The sequence below is a fragment of the Sparassis crispa genome, assembly GCF_003851025.1.
Source record: "Sparassis crispa DNA, contig_000003F, whole genome shotgun sequence".
Taxonomy (NCBI): domain Eukaryota; kingdom Fungi; phylum Basidiomycota; class Agaricomycetes; order Polyporales; family Sparassidaceae; genus Sparassis; species Sparassis crispa.
The window spans coordinates 2175894-2199298 of NW_020939750.1; the positions used below are offsets into that span (position 1 = coordinate 2175894).

General features: G+C 53.5%; 11 protein-coding genes across 11 annotated transcripts; 7 read left to right on the forward strand and 4 right to left on the reverse strand.

The window, feature by feature from the left end:
- Positions 1 to 943: 943 nt before the first annotated feature.
- On the forward strand, positions 944 to 2988 carry SCP_0408240 (Protein SIP5; the record flags this gene model as incomplete). The annotated part of the gene is made up of 5 exons (XM_027757552.1): positions 944 to 1333; positions 1384 to 1584; positions 1656 to 1791; positions 1848 to 2125; positions 2179 to 2988. 5 exons carry the CDS (start codon positions 944 to 946, stop codon positions 2986 to 2988), a joined length of 1815 nt encoding a protein of 604 aa, XP_027613353.1.
- A 575-nt stretch (positions 2989 to 3563) lies between these two features.
- SCP_0408250 (Assembly factor CBP4) lies at positions 3564 to 4157 on the reverse strand (the record flags this gene model as incomplete). The annotated part of the gene is made up of 5 exons (XM_027757553.1): positions 3564 to 3620; positions 3692 to 3784; positions 3882 to 3913; positions 3995 to 4024; positions 4106 to 4157. The coding sequence occupies 5 exons, from the start codon at positions 4155 to 4157 to the stop codon at positions 3564 to 3566; spliced, it is 264 nt and encodes an 87-aa protein (XP_027613354.1).
- A 268-nt stretch (positions 4158 to 4425) lies between these two features.
- On the forward strand, positions 4426 to 5443 carry SCP_0408260 (hypothetical protein; the record flags this gene model as incomplete). The annotated part of the gene is made up of 4 exons (XM_027757554.1): positions 4426 to 4671; positions 4730 to 4750; positions 4804 to 4887; positions 4955 to 5443. The coding sequence occupies 4 exons, from the start codon at positions 4426 to 4428 to the stop codon at positions 5441 to 5443; spliced, it is 840 nt and encodes a 279-aa protein (XP_027613355.1).
- A 610-nt stretch (positions 5444 to 6053) lies between these two features.
- On the forward strand, positions 6054 to 7166 carry SCP_0408270 (Allergen Asp f 7; the record flags this gene model as incomplete). Its single annotated transcript, XM_027757555.1, has 5 exons — positions 6054 to 6256; positions 6313 to 6349; positions 6402 to 6422; positions 6476 to 6568; positions 6624 to 7166. The coding sequence occupies 5 exons, from the start codon at positions 6054 to 6056 to the stop codon at positions 7164 to 7166; spliced, it is 897 nt and encodes a 298-aa protein (XP_027613356.1).
- An 887-nt stretch (positions 7167 to 8053) lies between these two features.
- SCP_0408280 (hypothetical protein) lies at positions 8054 to 9236 on the reverse strand (the record flags this gene model as incomplete). The annotated part of the gene is made up of 2 exons (XM_027757556.1): positions 8054 to 8417; positions 8476 to 9236. The coding sequence occupies 2 exons, from the start codon at positions 9234 to 9236 to the stop codon at positions 8054 to 8056; spliced, it is 1125 nt and encodes a 374-aa protein (XP_027613357.1).
- Positions 9237 to 10146: 910 nt separating this feature from the next.
- SCP_0408290 (Trafficking protein particle complex subunit 13) lies at positions 10147 to 12483 on the forward strand (the record flags this gene model as incomplete). The annotated part of the gene is made up of 4 exons (XM_027757557.1): positions 10147 to 10194; positions 10246 to 10752; positions 10806 to 11207; positions 11260 to 12483. 4 exons carry the CDS (start codon positions 10147 to 10149, stop codon positions 12481 to 12483), a joined length of 2181 nt encoding a protein of 726 aa, XP_027613358.1.
- A 294-nt stretch (positions 12484 to 12777) lies between these two features.
- On the forward strand, positions 12778 to 13839 carry SCP_0408300 (25S rRNA adenine-N(1) methyltransferase; the record flags this gene model as incomplete). Its single annotated transcript, XM_027757558.1, has 4 exons — positions 12778 to 13142; positions 13227 to 13432; positions 13482 to 13540; positions 13600 to 13839. 4 exons carry the CDS (start codon positions 12778 to 12780, stop codon positions 13837 to 13839), a joined length of 870 nt encoding a protein of 289 aa, XP_027613359.1.
- Positions 13840 to 14383: 544 nt separating this feature from the next.
- On the reverse strand, positions 14384 to 15069 carry SCP_0408310 (hypothetical protein; the record flags this gene model as incomplete). Its single annotated transcript, XM_027757559.1, has 4 exons — positions 14384 to 14502; positions 14562 to 14661; positions 14720 to 14811; positions 14859 to 15069. The coding sequence occupies 4 exons, from the start codon at positions 15067 to 15069 to the stop codon at positions 14384 to 14386; spliced, it is 522 nt and encodes a 173-aa protein (XP_027613360.1).
- Positions 15070 to 15506: 437 nt separating this feature from the next.
- On the reverse strand, positions 15507 to 18882 carry SCP_0408320 (telomeric DNA binding protein; the record flags this gene model as incomplete). Its single annotated transcript, XM_027757560.1, has 6 exons — positions 15507 to 16569; positions 16626 to 16755; positions 16806 to 17516; positions 17569 to 17652; positions 17709 to 18170; positions 18219 to 18882. 6 exons carry the CDS (start codon positions 18880 to 18882, stop codon positions 15507 to 15509), a joined length of 3114 nt encoding a protein of 1037 aa, XP_027613361.1.
- Positions 18883 to 19545: 663 nt separating this feature from the next.
- On the forward strand, positions 19546 to 21749 carry SCP_0408330 (Uncharacterized transporter; the record flags this gene model as incomplete). The annotated part of the gene is made up of 12 exons (XM_027757561.1): positions 19546 to 19761; positions 19816 to 19955; positions 20005 to 20032; positions 20088 to 20099; positions 20153 to 20273; positions 20326 to 20424; positions 20472 to 20596; positions 20652 to 20793; positions 20843 to 21098; positions 21151 to 21213; positions 21278 to 21554; positions 21618 to 21749. 12 exons carry the CDS (start codon positions 19546 to 19548, stop codon positions 21747 to 21749), a joined length of 1611 nt encoding a protein of 536 aa, XP_027613362.1.
- A 282-nt stretch (positions 21750 to 22031) lies between these two features.
- SCP_0408340 (hypothetical protein) lies at positions 22032 to 23321 on the forward strand (the record flags this gene model as incomplete). The annotated part of the gene is made up of 1 exon (XM_027757562.1): positions 22032 to 23321. One exon carries the CDS (start codon positions 22032 to 22034, stop codon positions 23319 to 23321), a length of 1290 nt encoding a protein of 429 aa, XP_027613363.1.
- Positions 23322 to 23405: the final 84 nt, after the last annotated feature.

Here is a 23405-nt window from a genome sequence, read left to right on the forward strand (position 1 = left end):
TGAAGAACCTACTGGAAGGTTTTCCAAGAGTTCTACCGCAGTTTCAGAACCGCGGTGCGAAGGCACCTCCTACATGAAAAGCAGATGTGCTTGTTGAGACACACATCAGAGGCCGGAATGAAAGCACGCACGGTAACAGGCGTCACTCGGGATTCACAGCAATAACAATACTTCCATCTCCCGCATCTGGCGAAATAAAAGAGAGTATCAAGAGTAAGACGCACATCGCAGATGGTAGGAAAGCCGTCGAATCTCTGCCGCAGAAATATAGTAGAAATATTTGAGTCCTTTCCAGCGCTCTGTAAAAGGAGGCGGCATTGTTCGTCCCCACTTCGTTCACCTCTGGAGTATCAGGTGTTCATACGCAAGGATTGTTCGTAGCTTCACTATCGAACAAGACTAGTTTCAAATCGCAAAGGATGCGCAGGGCTGATGAATTTGAAGAAGACGATGGCAAGTCTGAGGGACTGTGGAGATCAGATCTCGTAGACGCCATTCGCCGCCCGAACCGAATTCAAACAAACAGGCAGTTTCACGACCTGAATCATGGAAAGAATTCTGCTTACCCTTCCAAGCTAGGTGGCGTTGAAGACGTGCAGTACACACAAATACGACAACATGCGCACCTGGCTCAAGCGACCATGGACGCAGCCAAGGAAACATGCACCGTTGTTAAGCCTGCAGCGTGTCAATAATATGGACCTTTGAAGTGAGGTAGATATAGAAGATCGACCGAAACACAGTAGGATTGTTCGAACCCTTTCTCTGTTAAGTTCAGGTTACTTCCATCCGAGTGACCGAGTCTCACGCGGCTTTAGCCGGGAACCGTCACTTAGACAGAGTGCGCTTGTCATTGGCGTGACGCCCACATCGCTCTCAGGCTCAGCTCTGTTTCTCGTTCTCGTCATCTCTGGCCCTAGCAGAGGGTGCTTCATCCTCCGAGATGGGCAATAGCACATCCTCTAGTCGTGGACACCACGAAGACACGGTCGACTTTGGCTATCTAAACCCTCAAGGCGTCTACACCGGTCCCAAAGACTGGAATCAGGCCATAGTCGCTCAACTCATCGGCGAGCGCAAACTCGCTCCCTTCTACCGCCCCCTCGAGGACTATGATGAATCGTGGGACGACGAGCAGATTCTTGCTGCTAGGAGAGAGCCGCCGGATTCGGAAGGAGCCTCAGCAGAATCGTCGAGCTTATTGCGCGCGGAGTCACTCAGTTCCAACGCCTCAAGGACTCACCATAAGCGCGCTAGCAATGTAAGGGACCCTGTCCGACACCCTGAGGCTGCGATGTACCGGGGTGCTGTAGAGTGCCCGATATGTTTCTTGGTACGACTTGTGTGCCTCTGTGCTGTTTGCCGCTTACGTCGTGCGACCAGTACTACCCTCCAAATATCAATCACTCGCGCTGCTGTGACCAAACGATCTGTACGGAATGCTTTGTGCAGATGAAGCGTGCGGATCCCACTACTACTCATCTGGTCTCAGAGCCTGCGTCCTGTCCATATTGCGTTCAGGACAATTTTGGCATCGTCTACACTCCACCTCCCTGGCGCACTGGTCTGGGTAGCGAGGGCGCTGTTAGTATTGCTTTATTTATGCTTATAGGTCTTTGATATCATCATTGACGCTACCTTACAAATTCCCGTAGACGCCGCCTTCGTGGCCAGAGTCTCCCAGAGGGACGTCGCAACAAACGTTAGAAACAGCAGCTTCAGCTGCGACTGCGTCCATGAAACGCCGTCGTAAAAGCCTTGGACATGACAGCCCAGAAGTAGTGACCATAGGTGGGTCGCTTTCACCATATGTCGCTGTATCTACTAACCAGAACTATCCACCCCAGACATGATTCGTCCAGATTGGGAGGCGAAACTGACAGCCGTACGCGCTGCAGTTGCCCGGCGTGCGAACAGACGCATCATCATGCGGCAAGTTGGCGATCGGCTCATCCCGGTCGGCGTTACTAGCGGTCGTATTCATGCACTCCCGACTGAAGATGGTCAGGCTGAGGGGGAAAGCAGCAATGAGCGGGGAAGCAGGAGATCAAGAAGGCGACCACAGAACCAAGATATCAATCAGCTTCTGGGCTCAATGGGTTTGGGCGGGCAAGATTTGGAAGAGGTTAGTTGCGGTGGAAACTGCTCAATCTAAGGCTAACATTGTTTTACCATTAGCTCATGGTCATGGAGGCAATGCGGCTCTCACTCATTGATCATGAAGAGCAACAGAAGCGCGAGCGGGAGGAAGCAGCCAAGAAAGAGAAAGAGGGCTCGAACGGAGCCGCACAAGATGCCCAGCAGGGTGAGGGTACTTCAATATCTCCGCAGACAGATACTCCCTCCAGTGGACCAGCAACCGTGGCGGACTGCACGTCCGAGGTGCCCTCACCCGCTGCTGTTCTCTCTCCCGCACTCACCTCGTCTGAGGAGTCAACGTCATCCCATTGCGGTTCCACGGCCGCCACCAGCGAGACAGGGTTGGGCGTGTGTGCCGGGACATCCGCTAATGGTTGCGCCCGTGTGTCTTCATATACCTCCCTGCCTCCGACTGTGACTGCCAACACGGACCAATCGTCGGCAGGACATTCTGGACCATCGAGTCCCTCGTACAGCACCCTCAGCACCGCCATGCTCAGCGCGACCTCTACTGCGAATGCAATCCCATCCCCCGCGGATACTGAAAGCGCCGCACATGAAAGCATGTCGAATCGTCCTACATCACGACCGCGGACACCCGTTATGCCACCTGGTGTCAGTACAACCGACGACGCATACGAGAGCGAGCCTTTTACGGCGAAACGGATACCACTTACACATGCGGATTCTATTGCGTCTTCCATTGACCCATCCTCGGAACAAGCCAGTTACGACATCCTATCATCGTCACCCGAGTCCTCGGCCTCCCATAAACCGTTACTCGGATCCACAGACTCCACCTCTCCGCCTTTTGTCACCATCGGCGCCGACTCAAGCACTGCTGAATAACTTATCCGCTGCAGCACGTCGGCGGATCCGGACAACAGGTCGCGCAGTCTGGAGCTAATAGATGTTCAGGAATGTTGTACCACCTCTCCTGCTCCCTCCGCACGGATCCGGCTCTGTCTGTTGCTTAGATCCCTTCCTCCGATTCATGCGTGTGTGCCATACTTATTAATGTTCCTCCTGTCCTGGTCATGCAGGAAACACCGTGAAGCTCCGGACTACGTAGTCGCCGGTGCTTTGGAGCGAACGCCTTTGCCTCTGCTGTATATCTTAATGAATGGCGTACGACCCTCTGCGACTTGCGAGGAAGAGCCTGTGAATGTATTATTTTACGTCGTTCGGGCGATCTTCAATCGCGGGAAGAACAATATGTTTCGGGTCTACATTGATAGGTCAACCCGTATACAACGCCGGCTGACAAGATGTCTGAATCATGCGCGAAGCTGGGAGCAGTCGAAGGTTCAAAGACACCGTGCGGTTGTGTGAATCGGAACCATGACGGTATTCAGTCGCATTATACATCTTCGTAGAATAAATTTCCCGTCAATGAATAGAATGTCCGCGCTGTACAGGCAAATTCATGACTTTCGCGAAGCATCGGCCCATACAGGTGTCTCTGAATCAGGATCATTCAGCTGTGAATAGGAAGAGGGGTAATGGACATTCTTGTAAGGCTCGCATTCTCTCGAGAGGAATCGCCATTTACCTGGGCAGTCGCTTGCGCATTTGTCGCGTTCTCTCTGGCTAACCGCGCAGCGCGATTTGCGTCGACCTTCCGGCGTAAATCAGGAGCCATAGCCTACGTCGAGATTCGGACAGAATGAATGAGCTACTTCAACTTCCGAAATACCAGGTAGACAAGTTGGGGAGAAAAACATGACAAACTCGCGACTTACCTGGTATGTCTGCTCGGGTGTTGGCACGGTTGCTGTGTATGCAAGGTGCAATCATTAACGGATATAAGCTGGTTAGCTCATAATAGGGAGCAATGGGAATCAAGAAAACACACCACGCATGAGTCCGTACCCTAATCCTAGCACTGACCATCGACGAACCGGCAGCGTTCGGCGACAAGATCACGGTGAGGAACTCATTCACGGAAGCAGGTTCGAGGGCGCACATCCAGCAGTGACAATCGTCATCCGGAGCCACGGGAAGCTTGGGCCCGACATCGTGCTCTCGCTTTTGATGCAGGTGGCGATGAAGAGTTGAGGACGCTCGATGGTGAGACGCCCAGTTACAGATTACGTAATCATGGCTTGGCTAACAGCCGCTGCAGCCAAATTGTGGGGGATTGGATTTTGTTGAATCGAGTCGTTTCCGAGGGTTACAAGAACACAAGCGCCCTGTTCCTTACTCTTCTTTTCTCAGCCCTACGCTTTGCTGGGCTATAAGGCCCTTCCTGTCTCTACCCATACCCAAAGCCTGTCCGAGCTCACCATGCGCGCAGGTTCTCGTCTCTCCTTTTTATCCACTTTCCTTGCGTTCTCCTTTCTGAGTTATGCGGTCGCTGAGCCGGGCGCACGCCTATCGGCCAGAAACCACGGTGTTGGGAGACGTCGGCACCCTGTGAACGCACTCCAGCAGAGAGATGACCATCTGTTGAAGCGTTACGATAATGCCAGGCTCACTTACTACTCTACCGGTTCAAACGCATGCGGTTCCGTTGATCAAGACAGTGACTATGTGAGTTGGCTCGCGATTGATTAGATGAGGAGGTCGTCAATATTATGTGCCATCTTAGGTTGTCGCGTTGAACATCGCTGTAAGCTTTTTAAGTCCTCCTCTCTTTTTTGCCGGCATTCATCCCTTTTAAAGCAATGGGCTGGAGGTTCTATGTGTTACCAGGAGATTACCATAACATACAATGGCCAGAGTACCCAGGCAAAGATCACGGATGAGGTTAGTAACTGCAAAAATATCGACGGGATTGAACTTTCTCTGTATGAAACCGATGTTTATTTTTCAGTGCCCTGGATGCCCGGCCGGAGGTCTTGATTTATCTCCCAGCCTGTTCCAATTCTTCGCTCCTGAAAGTGATGGGGCAATCTACGGTTCATGGAATCTCGATAGCGCTGCATCTCCATCTCCATCGCCTTCTCCGACGCCTTCTCCGACGCCGACGCCGACGCCGACTCCTACGCCAACTCCCACCCCTACACCGACCCCTACCCCAGCTCCCACGTATACCCCTCCCCCTTCTTCGTCTTCCACTTGGTCTCCGCCTCCGTCCAGTTCGACGGCCTCATCATCTTCTTCTTCCGTTAGCTCTAGTTCCGTGTCGAGTTCCAGCTCAGTGCCCCCGCCCAGTTCGTCCTCCGCAGCATCCAGCTCTGCAGAGTCGGCTGCTGTGCCTGCTGCTACAGCAGTCACGTACGACCAAGGGACGCTCAGCCAGTTCAACTTGGCGCTCGTCAGCCTGGCTGGTCTCATGGATGCCGCCGCTCAGAACCAGTGAAAGGCTCGCGACATCAAACGAGCGGACTACGGACATCGCATGGTCATTCAAGAAGCTCGCATTTCTATTGTCAAAAAACATATTGTATCCTACAAAGTTGCTAGAGCTACCTAATACGCTTGTCGATGTCGTCATGATCTTCGAATTTGGACATTTGCTGTCACCAGTTCTTGGTGTTTCGTTGCAATGGTTGGACTGAATAAGGATCGCCGTTTTGTGCAGCAATAGTTTTGCAAAAGTTTATATTCGCCACTTCATGGAGTAGCTATAGCCCGAGGCGACGCACTCTTTGAAAGCTGTGCAACATGGGAAGGGGAGGTGATGGGCATGTGCAGCGCTGGCTGCTCGTAAGTGTGGCAGGCTTGTGGCAGGCGGCCGCAGCGAGCGGCAGTCGTTCGCCGTTGTGGCGGTTGCTTGACGTTGTTAGGCGGGCGGCTACAAGAGAGGCAACAATTCTAATGCCCCCTTCCATACCAGTTCCTCGTTGACTGCACGCCCTGTCCACGGCTCTCTGCCCTCGTCGTTCTCTCTTTTTTACGCTCGTTGCTGCCCTAAATATACCGTACGAAGGACCTGTGTATTTTCCTCCGAGCATCGAAGGTCTACAGAAATGCGCCTGTCTACCTTACTCGGAGCTCTACTCTCAATCACTCTACCTTTCGTTGCTGCCAATCCCCGTAATGCCCATGGGAATAGTCTCGGTCGTCGCCACGATGAAGTGGCGCGTCGTGCCCGTGGTGATCTTGCGCGCCGTCAGGCAACTGTCAATGGTCCTTATGCAAACTCACGCTTCACCTTCTACGCCGTCGGGTTGTGAGTATCCTATCGTGCTCCGTATTCAAGTTTCTGTAATGATTTCGGTCGTGAAGAGGTTCTTGTGGTATCACCAACGTTGAGAGTGACTATGTGAGCAGTTTGTTTGTGTTAACAGCTCTTTACCGATTTCTTCTGTTACCAGATTGTAGCCTTGAACTCAGCTGTAAGGCGACATGAATATCATGTTGGTGCAGCGCGTTGAGATTTTTCGCATAGCAATACGGCGGTGGCTATCCAGGACCGAATTGTTTCCTGTCGATCACTATTCAAGTCGGTTCTATAACGGCCACGGCTACCATCACCGATGAGGTGAGTCTATTCGCCTCTACGCTTCCTGCCAAATCGCCAATTTAGCCCTGTTCAGTGCCCCGGCTGCCCGTCCGGTGGATTGGACATGTCGCAAGGCTTGTTCGAGCACTTTGCGGACACCAGTGTCGGTGTGCTCACCGGCACCTGGTGGGTCAACGGCGCTGGTTCTAACCCCACCACGTCTTCTCCCCCCGCTTACACGCCGACAACACCCGCCTGGACTCCTGAGCCTTCCCCGACCACCTCCGACACGCCGGTGTGGACACCAAGTACTACCTGGTCTCCTCCCCCTCCCCCTTCCTCGACCACACCGGTGTGGACGCCTCCGAGCAGCTCTTATACCCCGTGGAGCAGCAGCGTGTCGACCCCGTCGTCGAGCAGCGTATGGACCCCCAGCAGCTCCACCACTCCCAGCTCCTCCTCCGCCCCTAGCAGCTCTTGGACTCCCAGCAGTTCGGAGGCGTGGATCGCGAGCAGCTCCTCCGTGGCCCCCGCCGTCGAGACGCCTACGAGCCCAGACACCCTCGAAGCTGTCAACCAGGTGGTCGTCGGCATGGCGGCGCTCATGGTCGCCGGCGCCCAGCAGCACCAGCAGTGAGCAGGGCTCATGCACATCGCCGGGGCGTCGTAAGTGGCAGACGATGCCGTCGTTTCTGGTCTGCGTAATTTAGCCGGGAGACAGCAAGGATACCCTTCTTTTCTCATAGCTTACCTTTTTGTTTTGTTGTGCTTTCACTTACCCCCTTGCACCTCGCTCCCGCCGTCCCTCCCTCCCTGCCTTCGTCCGCTTGTCTTTTCTCATGATCAAAACTAGTCCTCACACGTCGCGCCTCCTAGTAGAGTGCAGATAGAATGATACCCAACTTGGACTTCGTTTACGGACACACTCGACAGGCAATCGAATTAGTGCATATTGTTCTAGTCCTACAAGTCACGGTGCATAATGTATCTGTGAATATACATTGATTTGTGCAGAATTTTGAAGTTCGAGGGGATAGTTTCATCATCCATTTCCTTCGACATTCGTGTGATGGTGCACAGGTTTCACAAAATCCGCCCGAAGTGGATCCACGAGCTGGTGAGCATGTACAATTGTTTCTCTGATGAGTATATACTATATACAGGAACTGCAGGCCAACGACTCAAGACGAGTCCCTGAGATATGGACGTACAAGTAATCGACGAGTAGATGACAAGCAGCAAGCATACGACAACTGTTAGAACAATACAGGGACAGGGGTGCAGGGGGTGCAGGCGATGCAAGAAATACAGTTCAAATAGTACACGCAGAGGCAGACGACGTGGAGGCCGCCCACTGCAAGCTCGCTGGATGACAGCACATACAGCGCAGAAGGAAGTGAAAGAAGGACCAGAAGATGCAGAGTCACGGGTCCGTCGAGCACATATGGGATGTATAGTTGTAACACGAGCACGAAGTAACTGCGGCGTCAAATTCTGAGGCATCCGAATCGGTGATACGAGCCTCTAATAGCATCTCACTAAGAGGACATTCAAGCCCATGCCCTTGACGTCGCCGACGGGCATCCTCTTGCCCTTCTTCCGGACCTCATGCATCAGCGCCTTGCGGCTCGGGTGCATTACACGGCGGAGCGCGTCCAGGCCCTGGCCCCGGACGTCAAGGTAATCCCTCACGTTCAGGAAGACACTGGACTTCAGCAGCATCTTGGCTGCGCGGAGCGAATTCGGAAGTGACGGCAGGGAAGGGAAGGACATCGAATCATACCCAGAAGGCCGGAGAGCAGAGGGGCACAGCCCCAACTCGATTATGAGCGCTTGAAGTAGTCTCAAGTTCGACAGGGTCGATTTCTCCGACGGATTAGAGAGGGAACTGAGAAGGTAATGAGCACGACTTGATAAAATGGAAGTAAAGAAGTTCAGCGACATACGACGAAATATACTGCACGGCATCGTGATAGGCAGTCGGACCGTAGTCGCCCGCCTCCGAGACATCGTCCACGACCTCCCTGTTGCCAAGACCAGAGCTCTGTACCTCGACAGCGACCGGTGCTGCAACTAGGCTAGTAGCAGCTGCAGCCTTCTTTGCCTTCTTAGTGGTCTTGCTAGACACAGCCTTGGCAGGCTTCGTCGTAGCAGAATTGGTCGCTTGCTGCAACTTCTTCGCCGACACAGCCTTCGCTGCGCTCACAGCGGGGGTGCTGGACTGTGTGGAAGAAGATACCGAAACGGTACGTTTCTTCTTCGAGCGTTTCTTAGGAGAGCTAGAAGGCACTGAAGGGGGTTGTGCCGCTCGAATGGATGAGAGTGGGGGCTTGGGGGTAGTCGGTGAATCGTATGGGCCTAAATAGAGGGAGGACACCCTATTCGACAAATCTTCAACGGAAACACGGATAGGGCTGTTCTCAGCACTGGGGACAGATGCTGAGGAAGGGCTCGAAGATGCCGTAAGGTAGCCCGACGCGGATGGGCGGAGGAGGACGAAGTCGTCCTCTGAGCACGCGGGAGAACGGGGAGATACGCTGTCGTTGGACGAGGAAAGCGATAGGTCCGAAACAGACCATACTATTTCATCGTCATCGCTGAATCTGACCGACGAATAATCGGTACGAGCGCTCAGATAATCGTACGAAGCCTCAGAGCTGCGCGAAGGTGATAATACCCCAGGATTCGGGGCTTGAGCAGTTTCCATATTGAAATCGACACAGGACGATGAAGACGAAAGAGGAGGATCGGTGGGGGAGGTGAGGAAAGAGGAGGTAGTACAGGGGTAGTGAACGACGGCTTATGACTTGTGTATTTCGGGACGCAGTTGCTTCCGCGATGATGTAGACAGGAGCTGCGACGATCGTCGAGTGCGCGGTGATTTATGTAAGAGAAGTAGGGATAGACCTCGCGGTATCAACTCGAGGAAGGAAGGTGGTGGATAAAGAAAGAAAGACGAGCATGTCGTAGGGACACGCCTCTGTCGTGATGCGTCGCATCTCTAATAACAGTCTGACTATGCCCACTTATAGCTATTTTCTCACACTAATTGTCCTCCAGGCTGTTGGCTCAACTGGAACAGACCTTCAATTCAAGTACTGCATTGTATTCATCGCGCCGTACCGTAAGGAAGAGATAAACTCGATATGGTGTGCATGAACCAGCACACGCAGCGACGGCCTGAGACAAACGCGTCACTGCGCCGATTCTGTCGTCGACCAAAGCGTATGTGAACCTGTCTCTATCTTCAGGTCCAGGACAATATATCGACTTCATATTGGAGATGAAGATATATTTCCTTGTGATTTTCGGCGTTCAGTCCAGGGAGATAGTCACACAAGCAATATTTGTGAAGGCAGCAGTATCCAGTGGATCACATCCCCAAATAGGAAGGTGTTGACTTTGGAATTCAACAAGGACAAACAACCACCTCGCGGTCGGACTGTGGGTAAGTGTTCGACAGATTCACAAAAGACAGATCGTTATTCCGAAGAACAAGATATATATAGGAAGTCGACGGTTGATCACAATCGAATTCATTTTGCTTAACGCCGTTCCTTGAATCCAGGCTTCCCGACATCAATAATAATACCTTCGCACCTGTACTCATTTGAAACATGGACGGAACAACTCAGTTGCTGACGTTGAAGGTTATGCGGGTCTCAGTGCGTGATTTTTTCAAGTAATTAACAGATAAAGCTCACTCTACATGTTAGCGACCAACCTTAGCTAGTGCATGGGAACCGTTCTACTCAAGCTCGCCTTCATTTTCTGCACATTCCACCGCCTCGGTCATGTCGCTGCAAGGCAAGACGCCCTTGGAAGGGCACCCGAAGACCCTACGCGACCTCACACATATTTCTGAAGTGCTGACTCTCCCGTCTTCGTTCGGAGCAATCCAACTCGGTGAGACCTTCTCCAGCTGCCTCTCCGTGAACAACGAGGCCAGTGTGGATATTGAAGCAGTCGCGTTGAAGGTGGAGATGCAGACAGCGACCACGAAGACTACCTTGGCGGAGTTCGGCGGACCCGATGACACATTAGCTGTTGGAGATTCTCTGGAAAGGGTCGTAAGTCATGAAATCAAGGAACTGGGTCAACACGTTCTCGGTTGCACGGTTTCGTATCGAGCTCCTGCAGGCGCCCGCGCGGCGCCCCCAGGACCTGCTGGTGATGCGAGCGATCGCAACGTTCTGAGTTTCCGTAAGTTTTACAAGTTTGCCGTAAGTAGATTCGTACTGCAGGAAGGTTGATTCTCAACGCCTTGATTCGCTAGGTGACAAACCCATTGTCTGTTAAGACCAAGGTGCACACGCCTCGTGCACCTTCTGCTCTTTTGTCTCGTGCCGAGCGCGAGAAAGTTTTCCTAGAGGTGCATATCCAGAACCTCACTCAAGAGGTTATGTGGCTAGAGCACATGCGATTTGAATGCACCGATGGTTGGCAAGTCGAAGACACCAACGTCGCTGATATTGACGCAGGAGACAACGAAGGCATCTTCTCGGGCTCGATGGCTCTCATGCATCCGCAAGATATCCGCCAATACATTTATGCACTTTCGCCAACAATGCTGTCACCCTTCCCCGTGACACATCCGCCAGGCAGCATCGTGCCATTAGGACGACTAGATATATCCTGGCGGTCGTCATTTGGCGAACCGGGGCGTCTGCTCACCTCAGTGCGTAACATGTAGCTAGAAGAATGTCATCTGCTGATGTACGTTCAACCAGATGCTGTCTCGCCGGATACCTCTGATCCAGGCGCCACCTCAAGCACCGACAGTCACGCAAGCCCCCGCACCAGTTCCACCACCGAAACAAGCACCATCAGCTATCCCCTTACATATGCAGCGAGGCGCCAGCTTGGCTGGCGGTGCGCCGCCACGACCAAGATCTCCGCAGCTGAATCGGCCCACCAGTCCACCAGTCAATCCGGCAGGCGTCATGCCCTACCGTCCAGGTTCACCCTTCCGCAACCGCACGATTCCGGCTTCTGCTGGTTCGCAGTCCCCAAATACTCCAGTTTCACCCAGCCCAAACTTTCGACATCCGGAAGACGTGGAGGTGGACCTGGTCGTCCGCAATATCCCCCGAGAAGCACTCGCCGTCGAGAAGCCTTTCCATGCGGCCTTTACGGTAACTGCTTCTGCGCCTATCCCTCTTGCCCGCCCAGGCGAAACTCGCAGACAGCGCGTGTTGTCGCTTATCGTCCAGCACGCGCAGCCCCCACGCCCACCTATAGCCAGCTCCAGCGTGGCTGGTCCAGCGGCGGCGGCCCGGGAAGCCTGGAGCCCACGCTTACCTTCCTCTGGGATCTCAACGCCATCACCATCAGGGACCCCGTACAGAGGCGACTTTCAGGATACTTTGGCCCAGCGGCTGCTCGTCGCCTCTCCACGGCGAACCAATGTCGATGGGGATGACCACACCAGCCCGGACACGGCTGGTGGTGGAGACACGCCTGGTCCTCGTGCGGATCCTAGCGCTGTAGTATTACCTCCGCCTATTGCGAACGTCATGCTAGGCGAAGGCCCAAAGTCGCAGTTGCAGGACGTAGTCCATCTTGGCAACTCTGCTTTATTCCTCCCTCAACTGAAGCTTGTCGCCCCTTTGGACGCTCATGCTCATGCTCATATTGAACACGCGCTTGCACATGGCCGATATTCGAGCAACATGTCGACGGACAGTGAGGCGGATAGCGAGACGAACCATACAGGCGGAAGCGCGTCGACCAAGGTCGTCGCATCGCAAGATTTTGAGCTGACGTATTTACCGCTGAAGAGCGGGTTCTTGAAGGTGGGCGGCCTGCGCATCTTACTAGTGGAAGACAGGATGATAGACGAGGATGTCATCGGTGTTGATGCCAGTGCTGACGGCGGTCCAAGGAGGTTTAACATGGAGCCACGGACGTTGAAGGAATGGGATGTTGTCGCAGAGATTTGGGTGTCATCTTGAACTACTGTCGGCATAACTCAGGATAATTATTTATGACATAAGAATGTGCAGGATGATTATAACGTAACCATGTGCTCTCTGCTTAAAGTTATAGTACTCGCTGGTTTGCGAGGCATCTGCACCAACACTTGCTCAGACCGTGTATCATTATGGGCGCTAAAGGGCAAGTATTTTCAAATTGGCGGCCCGCCTTTGGCCGACCAGTTGGGCCTGCCAGTGGTGGTCACTCAGTTCGCCTGTCACAGGCCAGTACGCTGGTACGATACGCATCCCTGTCTTTCATCATAAGCTGCTATGCCGAAAACTCAGAAACGCAGACGCAAGGTCCCTGTAACGCAAGCAGCGTCTCCTGCGCATCCTGCTCCCTCGGGCTCGTCCAGCAACCCCGCCGCGACGCGGTCCCTCATCCGGCGGTTCCACGTCCTTCTCAAGCGCAGAGCTCAGTTGCAGGGCCCCATCGGTGACACCGGGGACGCGAAACGCGCTCTCGCTGATGTGGAACGCGAGATCGAGGACATGGGTGGATTGGGCGCGTACCAGAGGATGTCCAGCATCGGGCAGGGCAAAGACAGAGGAGGAGGGAGCGAGAAGGTTTTGATTGAGTGGCTGCAGGAGCTAGGCGTTGCTTCCAGTGCCCAGAAAGAGAAGAGGGTGTTGAGGTATGCCTTTCCACTCTGCACGACAGTATCGTTTCTTATCTAGGTCTAATCAACATTGTACGCGTGCGGAATGGTCCGTTACAGGCTCTTAGAAGTGGGTGCACTCAGACCTGACAACTACGCGTCTTGTGCTTCGTGGATCCAAGGTAACCCCATTGACCTCCGCTCGCAGCACCCTGCCATCGCGGAACAGGATTTCCTGCTCATGGACGAGAAAGCCCACCACGCGAGGTGGGACGTGATCAGTTTGAGTCTCGTGCTCAATTTCGTGCCGGATGCCAAGGACCGAGGTGGGTTACTGTGACCCTCGCCATCCCAGCGCACTGAAGACTCTGGCAGGCCAAATGCTGCGGCTTGCGCATTCGATGCTCCGTCCGGATGGATTTTTGTTTCTAGTTGTAAGACTCCTGGTATTCTCTCTCTCCATCTCAATGCCTTACCACCTCGATCTCGCCAGCTACCGCTCCCATGCCTCCTGAACTCCCGCTACCTTACCCCGGAGCACTTCCACGGGCTTGTGAACGCGATTGGCCTGGCCATAGTCTACACAAGATGGAAGGAAGGCGGCAAGATGGCATACTGGCTTCTTCGCAAGTCCTCCAGCAACGCCGCAGAACGCCGACCGGACTGCGAAGCCTATCAAAAGAAAACGGTGCTTCGTCAAGGAAAGAGAAATAATTTCGTCATCCTCCTGTGATTACCATGCCATACTGCACCCGTCCTGTGCCCTTGCGGCCTATACCCGATACGCGGCGCGGCATGGAAATTGGGACAGCGGTCAAGTCATGAAGACACGGACAGTGAGTGTCTTTCCTACAGAAGTGTGGTACACAGCTCATTCCGTTGCAGTTTAAGTGTCACAGACGTCTCTTCGCCACAGTCCCTTGAAGGGTGGGTCTATGATGCAGAGAACACGGAGTAAACGACGCGCCAAATCACCCGATCTCCAGGTTACGAATATCTGGCCGTGGAATTGACTCGAGAGGAGAGCTTGCGCATATAAGCAGAAGGAGCTGTGCGATTACCTACCTATTCGTACAGTACTTCGTCGGCGACCCCAACTGGGATGACCAGGCGAAAGATACTCTGCAAGTGGATATGCGATTAGAGCGAGGAAGTTGACAGGACTGCGAACGGCAAAATAAAACAGTTGTATGCTACATTGGAATGATACTCAGATCTCGGACGGGGCGTGGCTACGCTCAAATTTCAACCCATAGTTCGTCATCCGCAACCCACGTTTATACAGGAATAGGTATGTCGGGAATCGGAACTTTAGGTGGTGGATCTCCAGAGACCGTTCTGACATGATGGGTGAGGAATCCGACAGCGGAACCAATGCCTGCTCCACCGAGAACGACTGGACCCAGAGCCGTGCTTAGTTATCCTTTCGTCCGGAGTGTAACAGACATGACTTACGGTTGACCGGGTGCGCGCGATTCCACAGAACAGCAGGAGTCAACACAGCAAATAGTATGCTGCCTATGGTGGAATGGTCGTCCTCTCGTATGGATGAGGTCTGCGGAAGCGCGGTCATCACATCATACGACGGAAGTTGTTTGCGATAGTGAACATACGTTGTATGCTGCACGGAGCCGTCTAGCCCTGACGATTTCCTGGGTGGAATACGCCGACCTGACATACTCGAACGCACCCCCTCCGACGATGCCTACTCCGATCAGAGTCTGGTACCCTCACTGACTTCGCAAAACTCACCGACAGAGCCGCCAATCCAGGTCGCGCGCAATAGACGGTTGACAGACACATGGGCCCTCCCGTAACGCGATATTGTGAAAGCAGCATACACAGGGGGCGTCAAGAGCGAGAGGTATTGGTATCCCTTCGTCATGCCCCGTCGCACCAGGAACTCCACGTCTGCAGCATGTGCTTGTGCTGTTGCAGCTACTACAGCCGTTTCGTCTGTCATCCTGCCAGTGAGGAATAGCACCTCTATCAGATCAAGGTCAAATTTAGTTGTTACTGGAGGAAGTGGGCCGAGTGGAGGAGGGATAGGCTTGAGGCCTCTGGCATGCAAGTCACTCTGCGCGTGGTGTCGCGTTCGGCGTGACCGCACGCGTCATATCAGTGGCACTTCGCCGGTCAGGTTGAGCGAAATTTGAAGCAATTCTAGTGTCAGTTTGCCCTTGCGACCCCAGTGCTTCTTCCGCCTCACTGGCATCTGGTATATGTAGAACACTTGAATAGCACGAAGATACTAGAGACTCCGAGCACCACTTGCGGATCACTGTACGTACATGGCGACGCCGTACCCAGCAGCGGAGAATACGAGTACCGCGAAGTAGATTTACGCGGCGGAGGTGGCTCCACAGCAGTCACGTAGCTCGACAAAAAGAAGGGCTTCACTCACACCTCAATCATGGACCGTCTCCATCTCGACGACAATTCATCTACCTTCAAGATCACACCGGCCGCAGCACTCTGCAGCCGTGCTTCCTGCTCGCCGCCCCCACCCAGCATCCTGATGCCCTTCTCCAAGCGAGAGAAGACCTGTCCAGCCCACTCTCCCGTTCCCAATAGCAATGCGGTGTGCTCCAGTCCGAGGGATCGTCCACCGTCCACCTCTAGGCAGCCATCCAGCACGACGAGCGCAAGCTCCAGTGCTGTCGTGAGCACCGCAGCTTCCTTGCCCTTCTTTCCAGTCTTTTCGCCTTCACCAGCGCGCATGCGCACACCGTCTGCATCTTCGTCTTCGTCCTCTCCTTCCGCGGCAGATATAGGGCGCGTGCCGAGCGTCACTGCGAGCTCCAGCGCGTCTGGTGCGACTACCGCGAGCCACTCCGGCGCGTTGCGCGCGGTGTGCACCAGAACTGCCAGGGCACTCAAGAAACGTGTAAGCACCACTGGATTCAGGATGAGGCCAGTCCCTGCACCGCGATAACGGTGCAGCGCTGGCTGACGTGCAGTCCGGGCCTCGCGCGCCTGTTCGTCCCGCAGGAAAAGCCAGAAGCGATTGATGAGCGGGCAGATGAAGCACTCCGCGGCGACTTCGGTGAACGTCGTCGACTTCGGCGGAATCTGTGTTGTTGGAATTCGAACTAGCTCGGAGCTGCTCGATGGGACCTCTGTGACTTTGGCGGGCTTGCGAATGCGCAGCTGCCGCTCGCGCACGATTTCGGGGACCTTGTCAGCTGTTGCATCCTTCCCCTTCTTAATCGCCTCTCGACTGATGCCTTCAAGGAGAAGTTGAGCTGGATTGTTGGAACTGTTTCGATCGCTGGCTGTGATGTACTTTTCATGAAGCGCAGGTGGCAAGCGCTTGCTCGGGAAGGACACACGATTCGCAGGAACAGAGGATGGCAGCATAGGCAGGGAGGCCAGTTCGCGAGCACCGAGAACAAGTGCGTTGAGTATGACATACCGCTGGTTGGTGGAATACTGGTTTCTAAAGAACTCCTCGATGATCGCTCTGAATAAGTCTGGCTCAATGACGCTGCATAAACAGCGAGGAAGGTATAGGCTCACGGCGCAGTCTTTCGGGGGCAACAAGCGACAAGCACATTCAGGGCCGCCTGGCGCTTCTCTTCGAAACCCTCGATCTCATAGCTGTCTTGAAGGCCCACGAATCCATACGCAAGATTCACCGCGTTCTCCTCTGACCAGTAATCAGTGCTGGTGACGTAGGACGGTCAATGGACGACTCACCCAGCTCCGTGCCGTACCCTCTCTTCCGCCTGATGAGTTCTTCGGCCACATTGAGCGCAATCTCAATCTTCTCGGCTTCCGCTTCTTCCTGTTCAGACTTCAGCCCGCCAGAGCTTCGGACCATATTACCAAGCTGTGCCAGATACACCGGTCGCAGTATTTTCCTCTTCCCCACTCTGAGCGTCGGATCCTTCTCGATCTCCTCCAGCTCTGAAGGTGTAGGTGACGGTGAGCGGGATGAAGAAGGAGACGCATAACCTGTCAACGAATCGTCCGAATCGTAACCTACGTCCCGCACTGTGGGCTTGCGAGGCTGGCCTGGTTCCGACGTATCTTCCATAGACAGGGCTTCTACCGCTGCCTCGAGAGGGATTTCTAAACGTGCTCCCTCTGTGTTCGAGATATCCGCTGTCATGTCCACGTCGGCATCGGCATCTCTGCCTTTGACCAATTGGCGCAGCTGCCGGCACCACGCTTTCCCTTGATCTTCTCCCTCCCAATCACCAAAATCAAGCTTTTTACCAGCACCGCGAGCGACCTCCTCAGCGACCAGCATCCCACACCGACGAACGCTAGGATCAAGGTGAGAAATATACGTTGATATTGCGGTAATGAAAGGCGGGGAAAGCGCCAGCGCGTTTACGTGAGAAAGCATATTGACCTCGGAGGAGCGAAATGATGAGACGCAGAGAAGGAGCAGAGCGGTGACATCTATTTGTCATTTCAATAGTGAGGGGTAATAGAAGATGTGGGTGAGACATACAGTGGTGCCGAGAGAGCAGAGAGTGTTTGATGTGGTCCGGAGTACTCCACATGTCTACCACCCTAGATAGCAAGATGCCCAGCGCTACAGAGTAGCAAATAAGAATCGGAAGTATATCTATAACTAAACGGATATCTCACCTTCAGCATCTATCTTGTCCTTCTCGGCCCCAGCGGCCCAGCAGGCAAATATCCGTGCATGTCCCTCGCTCCACTCGCGCCCAAGAACTACTGCGCTGACGCTATCAACAATCTCACCTTGATCTTTGCGCAGGTTACCTAGTACATTTCTCAGCAACTGCGCCTCGCGCTTGACCAGAGCCCTCGAGCGAGCGTCTGGATCCAATGCGCGAGGAATGTCGGCCAAAGAAGAGCATAGCGAAGCGATAACAGACTGGAGCACCACGGTTGATGACAAAGATAAAAGGACCTTCGACCACGAGGAGGAGTAGGAGGCATGGTCGGGCCCCGCAAAACAAGCGCGAATCGCTGGTAGAGTAGCGCTGAAGAATGACGGCTGGGATGGAGAGGACGGCTTGAACAGACTGAATACACCGATGTTCACGAGCTTGGTCAACAAATATGTGACGGAAGATATCCTGTCTGCATCGTTGAATGAGATGCGGTATAAATTTCATACAGGGAACTGACCTCTGGAGGAGTTGGTGGAGAGTGAGTATACGAGACGCTCAAATCGCACGCTCAGATCGTTGAAGTATGTGCCATGCTCTAGCTCGGGCGGGATGTTTCCAGTTCCTCCCATAGCGTTTGCCACCTTGCCAGGTATGGCGGCTGCATTGCGCACGCAATCTTCCCAGGTGATCGTTTGTTTCCCCGATACATGACTGGTTCGATCAGAGAAGACGACAGAATGCAGAACATCTATTGGGTAGGATTTGCATAGTCGGACGAGAGTACGAACGGAATACTCCGTTATCGGTGACGACAGTATAGTCGAATACGCGAGGACAGCGACTTGACCTGCCGCAGGCGATGCGAAAGAGAACGCATCGGGACAGAAGTATTGTTCCACAATGCCAGACGCGTCTTCTCTCACCAATTCCGGCTCCCAAGTTGGAATTACATGCTCAAGGAGGGCCCTCTGTAGGAGGGGGATATGCCGAGGGATGCTGAAACTCTCCTTTGGAAGTGGAGAAACATTGTATTGAACAAAACGCGGAGGAAGCAGCCCGAGGCAAGCAAGAGGGGCACTGAGCAGCTGGAGAACAGTTCGATAATCCGGTATTGGAGACTGCAGACGCGCAATGGTGTCTCTAATCTGGGCAAGAGCGGAATCGGCGAATTCAGTGGACATTTGCAAGTATGGTACAATAGGTACAAAGACTTGCAGCGCAGGCTAAAGCCACGGTGGTAAAGAGACAATGTTGCGGGCGTATTCCGAAATTCGAGACCCTTGTAATTGGTCAAAATAAAGCTCGAGGTGACTGCGATGCCAGTAGTATGTCAGAACTAGCACTAGTACTTGAAATCGGACTCCAGTGTGACGAATTTTGGCTGCCAAGTGGCGGTTGTCTTTTCCAGGCCAGCGCTACTACTCGGACGCCCCCTCCGCCTGTGACTGTGACACAATGGTGCGTGATGTGTGACAAAGGGTGTACAACACTTCATGTAATCTATCATCCTAGCAGTTGTTCACGCTCTGACTTGCTCGCCCTTCTGTCTCATATGCTACACATGTAAAGGAATTTGGCAGAGAGCCACTAGGTCTGTCGAAAGATGCGCTCAGTCTAGTTGTGGCGAGACGCGTACCCCGTGAGCGTGCCGCGTTACGGTGCCGCGGCATCTGTGCTCATCGGACTCTCCATCAAGTCCAAAAATTCCGACGCGGGGAGCACGAATATTATTACACGTCCGTGCCGAATCACGCCTATGAGTTCGAACTATCGGGGATATGGTTTCGCAGCTCTTGTCTTTTCCTGTCGTACGGGCATTGGGCACTGGGGTCGACTGACTGGAAATGTCTCGAGAAACAAAATGTCACGGAGGTCCTGAACCTGACATTGTCCCAGCATGTTCGGACGACGAAGTCCGAACAGCTCTCGATGGCAGAAAGGACGTGAAGTATGCTGGCAGTGGTACCCACGAAGACCCGTATCTCGTCGAGTGGGAAGCTGGTGATCCCGAAAACCCGTACAATTGGCGAAATAACCGCAAGTGGTTAATAACCTTTCAAGTGAGTTCGGTGCATAGTGCGTTAAACATTGATTTTTTCAAATCCGTGGAATAGCTGGCTATGTCTACGTGGACTGTGTCCTTCTGCAGCAGCTCTTACACCGGAGGTCTAGCCTTGACGATGAAAGATCTACACATGTCCCAGGAGGTCGCAATCCTGGGCGTCTCCTTATATGTTTTAGGATTTGGCATGGGGTATGTGTGACGACCCCTCGTTCAAATCGACGTAATCGAGTTGTTGTAGACCTTTGATATTTGCACCATTGGGAGAGGCAAGTAAAGCTAATCGAGAGGAAGTAAATAAAGCTTACGGTTTTCATATTGCAGACGTACGGTAGAGTAAGCGTAATTGCGCTGTTGCGTGATAGTATAGAAAATCTGACTCTACACAGCGTATAGTCTTCCTGGGCACCTTCGGTGTCTTCGCCCTTCTTCACCTGGGTGGCAGCCTCGGTCACAATACACCAACGCTGCTCGTCACCCGGACTCTCGCCGGAACCTTTGGTTCTTCACGTTCGTTAATAAAAATTATTTTAAGCATGAAATCACTCATTCTGGTTCTTAGCACTCACAAATGCTGGCGGTGCTATCGGTGACATCTGGACTGCTCGCGAACGAGGATTTGCTTCCTCCTTGTATGCCACTGCACCTTTCATGGGGCCAGGTGAGTTGACATCCGACGACGTTCATGCTTCTCTTATCTTGCGACAGTCGTGGGGCCCATTGTTAGCGGCTGGGTGTCACAGACATATCTTGGCTGGCGTTTTAATTTCTGGATCATGTTCATGCTGTCCGTGATGTCTCTCATTTTCGGGTTTCTCGTAACTCCGGAGACTGTACGTTTCTAATCATTTGATCCCATGGCCCAGCTCGATTTCTCACGCGTTTTAGTATGGCCCGGTTCTGCTACGCTGGCGTGCACGAAAGTTACGAAGGGAGTCGGAGGGCCTGGTCGTATACTCCTCCGTATACGATGTCGGTCGTTCAAAATCCCTCGGCGATATATTGAAGGTCAACATGGGGAGACCGTTCTGTATGTTATCATCTCCATACCTGTCGATGTCATGGTGAGATCCTCTCAGATTTCCTCGCAACAGAGCCCATCGTCGTACTTCTTGCGATTTATATAGCCGTAGCCTATTCAACGCTGTACGCATTCTTCGCCGCATACCCAATAGTATTCCAGGACCAGAGACACTTCTCTCCAGGACAAGGAGGCCTCGCTTTCCTTGGAGTCGGCCTTGGCGTCAGCTTTGGTTTATGTCTGGCGCCCGTGCAGAATAGATTGTATTGGCGAGAGATGGATCGCAGTCCGAATGGGAGGGCTCCTCCGGAAGCGTAAGTCTTGCGTTTGAAGCACTGCTGAAGATGGATTCACTGGAAGGAACAGGCGCCTATACATGGCGATAATCGGTGCTGTGTGTTTGCCAGTTGGTCTGTTCTGGTTCGCATGGTGGGCGGTCGCGCGATATACTGCCTAGGCAATGTGAAAGCTGAAATTTGCGCTGCGGGACTAGTCGCGATCCAGTGCCTTGGATTGTTCCCGTCCTTGCGGGTGTACCGTTCGGCACGGGCGTTGCGCTAATTATGCAGGGTATCACACAGTACCTGATGGATGCCTACCAGATGTACTGCGCGAGTGCTATTGCGTCCACAGTCGTGCTTCGCTCGATTGGTGCCGCCCTCTTCCCCCTAGTTGCTCCTCTGATGTATAGGCGCCTCGGAGATGGATGGGCATGCAGCATCTTTGGTTTTCTGGCTGTAGCATGCATGCCGCTTCCTTATCTATTTATTGTGGGTATTTTCATCGCCATTGCAACCATGTAAGATATTGATGTATTGGCGGATGTGTCCCAGAAATATGGCCGTTGGGTTCGCAGCAAATCTCGATGGGTATACAAAGATGACGTGCTCCGCTCTGGAGATGTGGAAATCGACGCCAAGCTCACGTCGACAGTGAACGTCAGTACCGTGAAGGGAGAGCCTTGAAGGTACCAAATGTTATCACTGGATTATTCCTGTAGATGCAATGAATGATTTCGAGCTTTCTTCCGTGCGGATCAATCGGAACGAACTACAGGACCTTCCTTAGGGGGTAATGGTCAACCACCATCATGATGACTAAGAGAAGCTCGATCACGGCTGACGATGTTCGAAGTTGAACGCGTCGGAGAAACTCCGAGCTAGAGCGCGAAGCCGCTGCGAGACTCGTAGCCTGCACTTGTCCTGCTATCCACCTCTCTCTGTCTTTTTCTCGTTACGACCAGCCAAATGGCGTCCTCACTCTCTTTAGCGTCCAGCTCGCTTTCTTTCCCCACTATTTATGCACCTCCACCCTCGCAGGACCCCTCCATGCGGCATATCTTGGTCCCTGACGTGTTTGTAACCCCCCCGGAAGAAGAACAGCACGAGAACCCGCCGTGGTGCTACTTCGATGCGGCGGAGGCGGCCAAGGACTGCTTCTCGACAACCCCGGATATTGACACCCTCAGGTTCGCGCTGGATTTCCACCAGCAGACGCACAACCCCGCACCCGCCTTCCACCGTGCACTGGGCAATGATTCACAGGAGACTGTCGTCATGCCGAAGAAAGGCGGGGCTTTGCGCCGACCCGAATCTCTCACGGGCAGTGAGAGGGAGGATGGTGTGCGGATCAGGGTGCTGGACGAGGAGATTGTGGAGGTGGTCAAAGTGCGGCGGAATGAGGGTATGGCGGACGTAGGAGAGGTGAAGGGCCAAATGAAGAAGTCTATGACCTTCAGGGCTCGTGCGACGGAGGCTTTCAGGTCAATCAAGAACTTGAATGCGGGGAAGGGTACTCGCAGACCAGTGACGGACACCTGGACGGCGCAAGAGAATATTCGTCAGTCGCGTTCAGAAGATATCCAGGATCGGGGAACACTACCCCACCCTAGCACGCCGAATCTCTCGAGACGCAAGTCTGCCGTCTTCGCGCAGTTCTTCACGTTCTCGCAGAACAACAAGTCGACTGCTCCATCTGCTGACTACGCAGAACCACCTATGTCTCCCACCTCGAGCGCGTCAATGCACCGGAACAGTGTGAATAGCATGCACAGTCTGAACAGCACACCTCCATCGCTGTCCACGTCTTCGTCTTCTCATGCCCAACGTTTACATCCGTCACCTTCTCTGGAGGACTGCATCGACACTTCGAAGCCTAGCGGAAGGACGTCTCCGACGCCGACCCTTTCCAAGCGAAAATCGTTCCGTCATCGTTTGTCGGTCCTGGACCTACAACGACTCTTCACCTCGAATAGCGCTTCAAGTGTAGCAGACGAGCACGCCCCTCCGTCCACATCTCCTTCCAGGCCACCAGAGCTCTTCGTCGATATTTTCTCCAATTCAGATTCCCGCCCATATTCGCTGCAGTCGTCGGACCTAAGTCCCTCGTCGTCGACTCCTTCATCCTTCGCTTCCAGTTCATCTATCTCCGGGCGCGCCTCGCCATCCACGTTCCACATAGACACAGATACCGAGATGAGGCTTGACTCGCTTCATTTCGACTCGTTGCACTTTGACCCGGACGAGTTCTGCTCGTGATGACCAGAGGAACAGAGTTGACCGAGAATCCTACCATGCTACCATATGTGCTTTGCGACACCTTGCATCACATTGTTCACGACT